The sequence below is a fragment of the Cyprinodon variegatus genome, unplaced genomic scaffold, assembly GCF_000732505.1.
Source record: "Cyprinodon variegatus isolate N-32 unplaced genomic scaffold, C_variegatus-1.0 Scaffold363, whole genome shotgun sequence".
NCBI classification, from domain to species: Eukaryota; Metazoa; Chordata; class Actinopteri; order Cyprinodontiformes; family Cyprinodontidae; genus Cyprinodon; species Cyprinodon variegatus.
The window spans coordinates 217462-230186 of record NW_015150816.1 but is presented as its reverse complement, the minus strand read 5'-3'; the positions used below and the strand labels follow the sequence as shown (position 1 = coordinate 230186).

At 38.6% G+C, this 12725-nt stretch overlaps 1 protein-coding gene across 1 annotated transcript in view; it reads left to right on the top strand.

Annotated features, from left to right (window-relative positions):
* The window catches only part of LOC107092022 (endothelin-1-like), a 61250-nt gene that overhangs the window by 35807 nt on the left and 12718 nt on the right, over nt 1-12725 (top strand). Inside the window, exon 2 of the mRNA XM_015386294.1 lies at nt 3326-3470. Coding sequence (XP_015241780.1) covers nt 3326-3470 — 145 coding nt within the window. The remainder of the gene's footprint in view (nt 1-3325; nt 3471-12725) is intronic.

The following is a 12725-nucleotide window of genomic DNA, read 5'->3' as shown; positions in this document are numbered from 1 at the left end:
AATTTTCTTTAACGGAGAGTCTCCAGACTGATCTGTGAGTGAAACCTTGAAAGCTCGCCAGATCAGGATGGTCTCACGAGGCTACATTTTTGCATCTCGGCTGGAGTTTAACCTCTCAAAATCCACAGGGTTGCCGGCGAAGCTTTTAAAACTAATAACTCAGAACGCTTGAAAATTACACCGGTAAAATATTTACCAATATAGACATGTTAGACATCGTTGGAAAGCTTAGATTCTCCACAATTCAACCACCAAGTTCATTTCCTGGACACAGTGTGCACCACAGCACAATTAACCACAAGCAAGCATGTCTTTATTATTGATGTTCAAAAAAGACCTGTCATTTTTGAGAATTAAAATAAACAACAACTTTGAGTCATGTTTGAGCTGATAAAGCTTGAGCTGTGTTTTACTCACCCAATTTTCTTGTATATATTCTGAACCTATAAGGTGTTCGCTTTCAAACAGTGTATCACACTTGTAATTTGGGCTTACAGTTCCTGCGTTATTTGCTTTTCCATTTGGGTATGCAAAATAGGCAAGAATTTCCCAAAATGAGGTGGATGTCATTTTGAAATTCTGAATTTATCCAACTTGATCTCATGTTCCAAAACAAAACAAAAACAGCACTGTATGATATGCCTGGATTTGGGTAGAACAAATCTTTGTAATGGCAGCAGGCAGACAACATCTCTAGAGACAGACCTGGCTTTGCTTAGAAATGTTTGTGCTTCAGTTTCATAAGAGTTATTCCCTTAAAGATGCTGTTTAATTTAATCAGCGCTGATTTCAGCCCTTTGTTTGTAGGAACTATGGATACTGAGCCTTAAGGGTGCTGGACTTGTTTTTTCTAGTGTTTCCTGGGGAGATATTGGATAAATCTGAACATGTTCTCAGTCCAACAATCTCCAAAACCTCAAACTTTTTCACATTTCTAGTTAGTTTTCACTGGAGACACAGAACAACTACCTTTGCTCTACTCCTTATTGAGGAGAAGTCATTGAATGTTGCTGAAAAAATAAAACCCAAAGTGTAAAAAACTCCCCTCCAAGGGATTTTTGGACAACAGTGGCCAAAATAACAGCTTCCTTGGTAACTTTACATGAATAACAACCTCAAATATTTGATTCTCCAGGACACAGCAGCCTAAAGAGCAGACCTACACCATTTATGGTAAGGAGAGGTGTTATTTTGCTCCCATGTGTAAGTCGTGTAAAACCCTCTTTAGACGCCCAAACATTCCGGTGTGTGCTGTACCCAACATCAAAGCCTATCTGTGGGCCCTTTTTGCTTTATTGGCCCAGAGTGCTGGTTTAAACACGCTCATGTGTGCATGTTGTTATGTGCTGCTGTGTGTTCAGGTGTACACACACACAGTTACAGTGCAGTATTTTTGGTCTGGTGTGAGGCCAGTTATAAGGTCTGAAAAAATGATAGAAGAAAATACTTCATGCTTGGGTTCTTTTGTGATTCTAAAATTGAACTGAATTATTAGTTTTTTTTGTTTGCTAAGAGAAACAGCTGTTGTATAGGCTGTGCTGTCTCTATACAAGGGGGTTTAATCCTTCAATTTTTTACATTGGGTGATAAATGCTTTCATTATATATGATTGTTTTTGGCAAAGACACATCAAATGTAAATGAAAGTCTAACAAATAAAGCAGTTTTTTTATTTTTGTTGCTATATAAATAAAGAACAAAGTCTATATTACAGTGGGACTTCTGTCATATATATATATATATATATATACTCACCGGCCACTTTATTAGGTACCCCATGCTAGTAACGGGTTGGACCCCCTTTTGCCTTCAGAACTGCCTCAATTCTTGGTGGCATAGATTCAACAAGGTGCTGGAAGCATTCCTCAGGGAGTTTGGTCCATATTGACATGATGGCATCACACAGTTGCTGCAGATTTGTCGGCTGCACATCCATGATGCGAATCTCCCGTTCCACCACATCCCAAAGATGCTCTATTGGATTGAGATCTGGTGACTGTGGAGGCCATTTGAGTATAGTGAACTCATTGTCATGTACAAGAAACCAGTCTGAGATGATTCCAGCTTTATGACATGGCGCATTATCCTGCTGAAAGTAGCCATCAGAAGTTGGGTTCATTGTGGTCATAAAGGGATGGACATGGTCAGCAACAATACTCAGGTAGGCTGTGGCGTTGAAACGATGCTCAATTGGTACCAAGGGGCCCAAAGAGTGCCAAGAAAATATTCCCCACACCATGACACCACCACCACCAGCCTGAACCGTTGATACAAGGCAGGATGGATCCATGCTTTCATGTTGTAGACGCCAAATTCTGACCCTACCATCCGAATGTCGCAGCAGAAATCGAGACATCAACAAGGCATTTCCGCCCACAGAACTGCCGCTCACTGGATGTTTTTTCTTTTTCGGACCATTCTCTGTAAACCCTAGAGATGGTTGTGCGTGAAAATCCCAGTAGATCAGCAGTTTCTGAAATACTCAGACCAGCCCTTCTGGCACCAACAATCATGCCACGTTCAAAGTCACTCAAATCACCTTTCTTCCCCATACTGATGCTTGGTTTGAACTGCAGGAGATTGTCTTGACCATGTCTACATGCCTAAATGCACTGAGTTCCTGCCATGTGATTGGCTGCTTAGAAATTAAGTGTTAGTGAGCAGTTGGACAGGTGTACCTAATAAAGTGGCCGGTGAGTGTATATACATACACTGAGCTGAGTTGATGTAATGAGTACATTTCTCCACTGTGAGATCAGTAAAGTAAATCAATCAATTGACAGCTGTTTTACTACAGGAATGCGAAATTCCCCTTGACCCAAACATCCTATGGAAAGCCAAATGGCTCAAAATGAAATAAATAAATTGCAGAGAAATATGTGTCATCTTGAAACATAAATATTTAATGTGACAATGAAATTGAGAAATGCATAAATGCAAGTCAAACTTTCAGCTCCTTATTGTGAAATATATTTCATAATAACTACAATGATTATCTAATATGAGGATTTAGTTTGGTGCTGCTCAGTGGAGCAGTGGGTGGGTTCTCTCTGGGTACTCCGGCTTCCTCCCACAGTCCAAAACATGACTGTTAAGTTAATTGGCTTCTTTAAATTCTCCTTAGGTGTGTGTGTGAATGGATGTTAGTCCTGTTTGTCTCTGTGTTGCCCTGCGATGGACTGGCGACCTGTCCAGGGTGGACCCCGCCTCTCGCCCATACACAACTGAAGATAGGCACCAGCACCCCTCAGTGTGACGGAAAAAAGATCTATGGAAAATTTATCTGCTTCCCATTTAGTCACTTTCTTTCCTCTCTTTGTTTCCAGTGTCTGTAATGAGCCCTGTGGCAGAGGAGGGTCCCCCCTCCCACACAGCCCACCGGCGAGAAAAGCGCTGCTCCTGTGAGAATCAGAAAGACAAAGAGTGTATTTTCTTCTGTCACATCGGCATCGTCTGGGTCAATACCCCGAGGTGAGTGAGCAGGAGCAGAACATGAAACTTTTCAAGAGTTCGATGCATGAGCAACGGAGAGCTGCAGTGCCACGATGATGAAGGATAGCAGAGATAAAACACAATCAGCAGTAGCTGGTAGGTTTCTGAGGGAGGATGGGAGGGCTGTGCAAACAGCTGCTGCTGTCCAAAGCTAAGACAAACTGTCTCTGCTATCCAGGTCACATAGTTCCTCATCACTGTTTAACTTCTCAGTCTATAGCATAATTGAATTTACAGATGTAGAGTTTTACTTCAGAAGCTTTATTGTCATCATACAGAATCCATCAGAATCTGGTTTAGCAGCCTCTCATTAGCAGCTACAATGGCAACAGATTTTAATTTCCTTAATGAAATAATAATAATCCGCTGTGCTCTCAGCATGCTTTTACTAACCACACAGCGAAATCAAATGTGATACATTTACAGTGTTGATTTAGCACTTAGTAAAGTGAGAATTAATTCTCCAAAGAGTTTATGTTAATCCGTGGAGTTGTATTCAAGCAGTCTGTTTACAATTACCAACCTAACTGCCAACTCGAAAACCATATAATGCACTAACAACAACAATGAGGTGAAGAGGTGTGCATAAGACTACTAATGATGAGAAAAAGCAAAGAAAGCATAAAGTTAGGGGTTAAACTAACAAATATTGCAGAATTGGAAAATAAGAGAATGAAGCAGAATGATGAAAAGGGGTCCCTATGTCTTCCAGCAGTCTAAGCCTATAACAGCATAATTATAGTGATAGCTCAGGATAACCTGAGCCACTCTAACTATAAGCTTTATCAAAAAGGAAAGTTTTAAGCCTAGCCTTAAAAGTAGACAGGGTGTCTGTCTTTCAGATGTAAACTGGTAGTTGGTTCCACAGGAGAGGAGCCTGAAAGCTACAAGATCTGCCTCCCATTCTACTTTTAGACATTCTTGGAACCTGCAGATTAAGAACAGAATGCTCTATTAGGAACATAAGAAACAATCAGATCTCCGTTATACGATGGAGCTTAGAGGTTATTTAGAGGACACAAGTTTTAATTTGTATTTAACAGGAAGCCAATGAAGAGAAGCCAGGATAGGAGCAACATATTCTCATTATCAGTTCGTATGAAATCGTACAAAAAGTTATGCACAGTATTTCGTAGGTTTTTGACGTTTTTCCTCGAAAAAACAGATCAGTGCGCATGTGCAGCCATCCAGGCGAAAAAAGCAGATCAGCGGACGGACATAAAACTGAGACGGACGAGCTTTCGACAGTGCAATAATTACTTCATGATGTCTCTCACTAGGTTGTTGCTGTTTTGTATGTTAGGGTTAGGGTTAATTGTATGTTAAATTGTATGTTATTGAATGGTGTGTAAGATGCGCACTGATATCTTATCTCGAGGCAAGACGTAAAAATACGACGAATTACGACGAAAAAAACGTCAAAAACCTACGAAATACTGTGCGTAACTTTTCGTACGATTTCATACGAACTGATGATGAGAATACACTGATAGGAGAGATATGATCTTCTTTTTAATTTTTATCAGAACTCTGGCTGCAGCATTTTACTTCTTAATAGTAAAGAATTACAATAGTCCAGCCTTAAACCAACAGATTCACGGACTAGTTTCTTAGCATTTAACTAGCAGGCTAGTCTATAAAATCTTTGATGGATTTGTATTTGGGATTATTCTTAGATAATGTTCAGAATGACATAGTCGTTTTTTTTTTCAGTTCCTCTTATCTTCATTTGTAGGAAATCTGCATTTTGCCTGACGAAGCTGTACTCCTAATTCTTAACTGGCTTTTCTAAATGATCCGGAACAAACCTTAAACCAGAATTTTACATCATTTTTCCTCAGTAGCGGAGTCTTTTGCAGTAAATGGGGATGAAGGTTGCAATAGCTGACCGTTTGCATTTTAATTGAATACCATTAGATACCCAGGAGACTACAGACACTGAGATATTTTGAAACGCAGGGAGAGGCTTATATAAAATGGTTTTAATTAATATTTATATCTTTAAAATTGTTTGTTTTTGTGGTTTATGTTTATGTTTCCATCTTCGATTTTGTTTTGCTGACACACCTAGATGTCCTCGATGTTGCAGGATAGGAGAAATCTCTATTATATTCTACCAACTAGGTTAATGTTTTCTGAAGATCTCTTTGTTTTTTGTTATTTAATTCTCTGTCAAAGATCTTTAGTATTATCTGGTTTATGGTGAAGCAATGTTCTCCCTGATCCCTAGAACATTCAGAATGAGGCAAATGTCTGTGTCCGTAACTAAAGCCATAATTATGTTCTCCAGCAGGATGGGTTGCAAAGATCCAGAGAGGCTTCCTTTCTTTATCGCGTCACATGCGCTCCGTGCGCTGCCTCTTGTAGCCCATCAGTGTGAACTAAACCAGCTGATATTTATGTCAACTGAGGAGGGCAAGATTACGTTCTAAATAATTCAAATTTCAGCCACTTTCCTGGCTTTTAATCCATTTCCAGTTAGTTATCTCTGTCTTTCCACTTTATTGCAAATGATTTATCAAATCATGTATTTTAGCGCCTTTGTGAGTGTGAATATGTTTAGATTTACCAATGTCTCTTGTGAATTTCCTGTCCAACGCAATGTCTAATGCCACTTTACTGGAAACAAGGTTGAGGTTAATTTTTCAACAAAAAAAACAACCCTCAAACTGCTTTTTTTCTTCTTCTAATTTACGGCTGACATTCAGAAAACACCAAAAGAAGAAGAAAACAAATGACTCACTTCATATTTCAAATATAAGAAGTAATCCCCAGTGTAGTCCTGTTTCTCTGACTGTGACTAACTGGATGTGCTCTCTTNTTTACTTATTTCTAGATTGTTTTTTCAGTGTAACATAAATGAAAAATAAATCAGGATAAAAAGCCAGCATAAAAATAATCTCTCCTCTGTTTGAATTTAAAGCGAAATAAAATAGGAATATATTTTCAAAATCCAAAAGCTATTTTTTTTCATGTGTACATAGATAAATATTTTTTTTGTTATAAATAAGCTGTTATAACTTTGAGAAGATGATTTTTTAATGTAAAGTTTACACTGCAAAAAATCCAAATCTAGATAAGTCGTTTTTTTCTTAAAATAACTGCATTTGTTCTTGAATTGAGGAGGTAAAAGAGACATTTTGCCAATGGAACAAGACAATTTACATTTAAAATAAGAAAACACAATTGCATCGTCTTATTAGAGTAAAAATACTCATTCCATTGGCAAACTATCTAATTTACCTGCTCAGATTAAGGGTAAATACACTTAATTTAAGAAATTTTGACTTATTTTTATATTGGTTTTGCAGTGTAAAGTTATTGTATATTTAACTTTTTCATCTGAGGATAATTTTCATTAATTGAGATTGTACTGTAAAAATTACATTGAAAATGTAAACGATGCCCTCGGTCGATCTTTATAGCAGTTGTATCAATGTCTTTCATAGGGCACCAAATTCCTGGCGGCGCCCCTGAACGCAACACTTTCAATGCAAAGTACAATACCATGATTAAACATGTTGATATTAAATGTCTCCTACGGTCTAATTGATAAGAGAAACCTAAAAGTTAGCCTATCAATGTTCCTATCTCATCTTTTCCAGCATCTCTATTGAGTTTACTGCCATATTTTTATTTTTTTAAATGAATCCTCTGGGGAAGCAACCTGCTGTTCCCCACCTGGAAGCGCTCTCTGTCTCTGCAGGACAATGACATTTTAATAGTTTGGAAATGTCCTTAAAACTCTGCATAATGAGGAGCAGCAACCGTTTCATCTGTTAAATCATTGTCTGCTTCTTGGCATTGTGTTTGCACACAGCTGCTTGCTCCAGATGTTTACGTTTTCAGAGATGTTCGGGGTTAGGCGACTCATTCCCTTAAAGTTCAAACTCTGCAATAATGAGTTTTGCCTGCGAAACTTTTAATTAAATAAGAGAAGTAGGTTACCTGACTGGAGATGTAGCTAAAAGAGGAAGCCATGCTACCCAAGGAACGGTGTTAGCTCCACAGAGATGTATTTTTAATTTCCCTGGTTTTAAATAGGAAGAAGGAACACTTCCCCGTTCACAATCGCTACCAATTAACAGCATTTTAGTTCAGTATGCACAAGCAATGAGTGAGCAGTTAGCTGCGGTGGGGGTAATAAGAAAGCACATCTTTCTTAAGGACGGGTAATTTCTGCAGCGTTTCCTCAAACCTCAAGAGATTAAGGCTATTATGGTCAACCAGTTAAACTCTCCCAGTCTTTTCCCATTTAGTGTTCCTAAGAAGTAAAACTCTTAATCTGTTGGACTTTAATTAAGAATCTAGAGATCTAAAGATCTAAAAAACAAAACCTTTAATTATTTTTGTGTTTTATACGTGAGAATAACAATGAGCCTCATCGTTTCCATCAGAACCAGTTTAGGTAACTAAGTATCATAAACTCATTTTGTGACATTTGCCTATTAATTAGCTGCTGTTTTGAGGCTGAGCTGCAGCTCTTTATAGTCGCACTCGAAATTCATTAAGTTGAGGTCAGGTACAAAAATGGTTTCACCAAAATAGCTTCCAGAGAGGATCCAAAACTGTCTCAGATTGTTAGTTTGGTCTAAACTTAGCCGTGTGGTTGAAGGATATCTTCCTGCCTTCTCCTTAATAAGCAGCAGCCATGGTGCCCACCGTCGCTAACGGTGCCACTAAACGCTGTGGTCTCAGGCGGGAGATCTTTCTCCTTCCCAGTTATTCTGTTAAAAACATCCGTCTACATGGAGAAACTGAACCCTTAGTTTACCCTAAACCAATAGAGGTTTTTTTTCATTCAAGATCAGATTAATCCACTCGTCACTTCCAAGAGTAAACCCTTGAATGCACCTGGAAACTTGAACTTCTTAAAGTAAAAATACATTCAGAAAATAACATTTTTCTAAAGGTTACATTCATCTTTAGCCCTTTTATTTATTAGCACTGATACAGCCACAGATGCACTGATCTGCAGAGCAGCCCATGGGGACTCTGGAGGAGCTGCAGAAGACTACAGGAAGGACAAGATGTTAATAACTATTAGTCATCCGTCCATCCAATTTCCGTCACACTTATCCCAAGTGGGGTCGTCATTGACAGCCTATGTCCAGCTGTCGATGGGCGAGAGGCGGGGTCCACCCTGGACAGGTCACCAGTCCATCACAGGGCAACACAGAGACAGACAACCATTCACACACTGACACTTAAGGAGAATTTAGAGAAGCCAATTAACATAACAGTCATGTTTTTGGACTGTAGGAGGAAGTCAGAGTACCCGGAAATAACCCACACATGCTCAGGGAGAACATGCAAACTCCATGCAGAAATGGAATCAAACCCAGAACCTTCTTGCTGCAAGGCGGCAGTGCTACCCACTGTACCACTGAGCAGCCTATGTTAGTCATGCAGACTGAAAATCTAGCCTTAAGTGACTGCTGTTCACATTTGTTCCCCTGATCAGAGGAGAAAAACATAATTATTTAGCTTTCATATGAGTAATGCTAAAGCTAAAGAAAACTAAACAGCCTTCTGAACACATCCTTCCCAGGATAAAACATGGAAGTGGAAGTATGATGCTCAGGGAAAGCTGTTTGGAAGGTGGGGAGCTGATGTGAATATGGATGGAGGTAGATCCAAGAAAATCCCGGATCGAAAAAAAAAGTCGGATGCTGCAGAGGAGCTGAGACTGAGGTGAAGTTTTTCTTCCACCTTTGGTCAGATTGAAGCATGTAGGAATGGGCAAGTTCCTAAATTAGGGGATCTAACAGAACACCTACATGACTTGAACTATAATGCCATTTTTAGATTTTTATATGTAAAAAAAAAAGGTTAAATGAATAATGTACCTTTTAAATATGACCAATATTTTTGGACCACCACATTAAGTTCATCAGAGAGGATGCCAAGGACTAAAAGCTACATTTTCTGGACTGTTTGGTGAGCATGGAAGGGGATGGAAACCTCAACATTCAAGTCTATAGAAAACTCACTGACCATTTCCTTGTTTTTGACTCACAGCACCCACTGGAGCACAAACTTTCTGTCATCAGAACCTTACAACATCACGTTGAACAAGTCCCTTCTAAAGCAGAAAGAAAGCAAAAACAACAGAAACACATCAAAGATACGTTTTTTTAAAACAATGATTTTTTCAAAATAGAAATTTTCTAAATTTTAGGACAATATCATCTCATAAAGAGTACATTTATATATATGTTTAAGCCAGAATGATTTGACATTTGAATATGACTTCCCTACGACTTTAAAGGAAAAACAAAATCAGGTTTTTAGTTGAGCAAATATTAAAAAATGCCTAAAAATCCATGTCTTATTAATCATCTTTCATTAATAAAATGATAATGAAAAATTATAAACACTTAATAGCGACCCAAAAAAATTATAACGTTGATTAAAGTTATTCTATAAGGATATTAAGAATGATTTTAAAGTCTAGTTAAAATGAACAGATCATCAAAGATTATCAAATTTTTGACTCAGAGTCTCAAACTACGGAAGCCAAGAGTGGTCGACTTTTTTTTCACTTTGCCTTTTCAAAAAAATGACATAATTATCTCGTTATCACGGTTGAACCTTTAATTGTTTTCTTGAGATAAGAAGATAATTATCTCGTTATCATGAGAAAACAGTTATTGATTTCTTGAGATAACGAAATGATTAACCTGTATGAGTAATGAATAAGGCTGACCAAAAGCCCTGGATTCCCAGTCCATCCATGCCTGAGGGACCGTAGTTCTGCAGACGGGGTACCAAATTTGAGCAAATAATCCGTTTTTTAGTTTCCTTTTTCTTTTCACTTATTGTCAGGTCGAGATGGCTGATTGATTGCATAGAATACAGTAGAAACAAATCTGTTTTTTAATGAAAATCTTTTATCTGGACTCATTTTGGGGGTTAATGCGTCTTATACCTGTTACAGGTGTAACAACGTCGTAAGCTTTCAAGGTTTCACTCGCAGATCAATCTGGCTACTCTCCGTTAAAGAAAAATTGGAGCCGTTCACCAAACAAATGTCCGATCAGCGTTGGCTTTGAGGCGGGTTGAGGTGTGACGCAACGAAAAGCCCGACAGTTCAGTCTAAAGAACATGGCGACTTCAGCCGATGAAACTAGCGTTAGCGTGGCTATCGAGCAAGTTTTATCGGAATTACAGAGTATTTCTTCACTGAAAGAAGAGCAAAACACTGCTCTGGAGGCTTTTCTCAGAGGAAAAGATGTTTTTGCTCTTCTCCCGACTGGTTTCGGCAAGAGTAGCCTGGCTTGTGGTTGTGTTTTCGTCGTCGCTCTGTTAGTACGTCATATGCTTCGTTGATCTGATTGGTTTATTTGGCCCGTCTATCACCAACATAGGCCAATCAGCTAACCAGTATTTTCGCCCCTTCCCAAAATTACTTCAACGGAAGGTTTCCAGATGGATATGCGGAGCAAATCCATCTGGTGGAGTCAGGTTAGTAACAACGGGGCTGTTCAGAAAACACCCGGCACTAAGACGCAGGAGGCGTAGATCTAATTTCTTATGAATCAGAACTGGAAGCAAATCATCAAACCAACAACATCGTCTCGTTACGTTAAAATTAAACACAGGATTTTTCACAGAATTTCACACAGGCTGCCATGACTTTATAAATCCTCTTCCTTCGTTGTGGTTTTGAAGCATATAATCAGTTTTAACACAAACCAATCATCTCGTTATCACAAGAAATCGGCTTTGTTATCTTTAAATAATTAGAAAATTATTATCTCAGGAAAACCACCATGAAGGGACTCGACCGCTCTTGGCGTCCGTATTAAAGAGTCTGAGTCACCGCTGGATATAAATTATTATTTGATTGCAAAAACCACAATCTGAATTACATCTATTGCTTCTCCTTACCTGCTGGTGTTCCCATGAACATGAGAGAAACCTCATCGGAGCAAACGTTTGTATCAGATTCCGGTTTTCATCCTCAGAAGCATGGAAATGAATTGCAAAGTCAGTGAAGTTTGAGTTTTAGATAAAAGTCTCCATCCGGCCAACCAGCTGGAATCCAGGAAAAGAACCAGATGATAAACAGCAAAACCTGCAGCAGGATGAGACCCAATCAAACTGCTTATTTGACATCTGGACACCATTTATTTACAAAGACACACAATAAAGCTGATTATCTGGCAGCCTGTTGACCATCTATTATGGTTTAGGCCCAGCCCCGGTTTCCATGGTAACGCCCATGTTTGCACAGTTTGCTGAATGTTATTGTATCAGGAGCTGTCAGCTCATATTTCTAGGTGAAGTAGACATTCTTTATAAGAATTTGGAGCTGATGCCTTAAGGCTGATGCATTTGGTTTCGATAAATCAAAACTTCATCGACTCAGCATGAAGTGTCTTCTTCTTAAGCTAAAAAATGATTTATTTGGATCCTTTCTTTTCCAGGATGGAACAATTATAAAACACACAACAGCAGCAGTTTTCTAAATACAAAGACTAGAGGCAAAAATCTGAATTTATTTGGGATTTATTTATGATTTATGTTTTTCGGGAGGGATCTCCCTACAGTTTCATGTGTCTAAATGCAGATTATCAAACATTTCAGAAGCTTAAAAAAGGTAAGAAATAAAAGTGTTTTTTTTTTTCAAAATGACTTTATTTTTTGAAGGGAAACAGTTATAGGGAGTTTCCTGACTCTGGATGTCATTCTTAAAAACATTTTATGGTTCAATTATCCCAACCAAAGCCAATCCTGATTACTACACACCCAGAATCAAAACATGGAACCATAGAAACTCCCCAATGGGGCTTCAAATTCAGCACCTCAGCGACTCATCCAGGAGGTCACAGAGATCATCTGAGGCTCTACAGCCCTCAATCCACCATTTAGGCCATAGGTCTCAATTCAACAATAAGACTTCGACCAACTTTATTGTAATTTCGATGCGTACAGCTTTCAACAGTGAATGAGCAGCTTGCAAGAGTGAAATCAGCATTTCTATTTTATAAAGTGCAGCAGTGATCAAGAATGTAAACAGTGTAGGAGAAACGGAAAACCAGTTTGAAATTTGCGGTGCAAAAGGCATTGATATGGAAAGGTTCAGTGCAGTGCAAATAAATAGATATGGCGCAAAATACAGTAGAACATTGAGTTGTGTTCTTTTTAAAGGGGTTAATAAAAAAATCAGCCATGTTGGAAGTAGAGACTGACACGGGAGTGGATTTTCACTCCCACAGAAAAAAATTG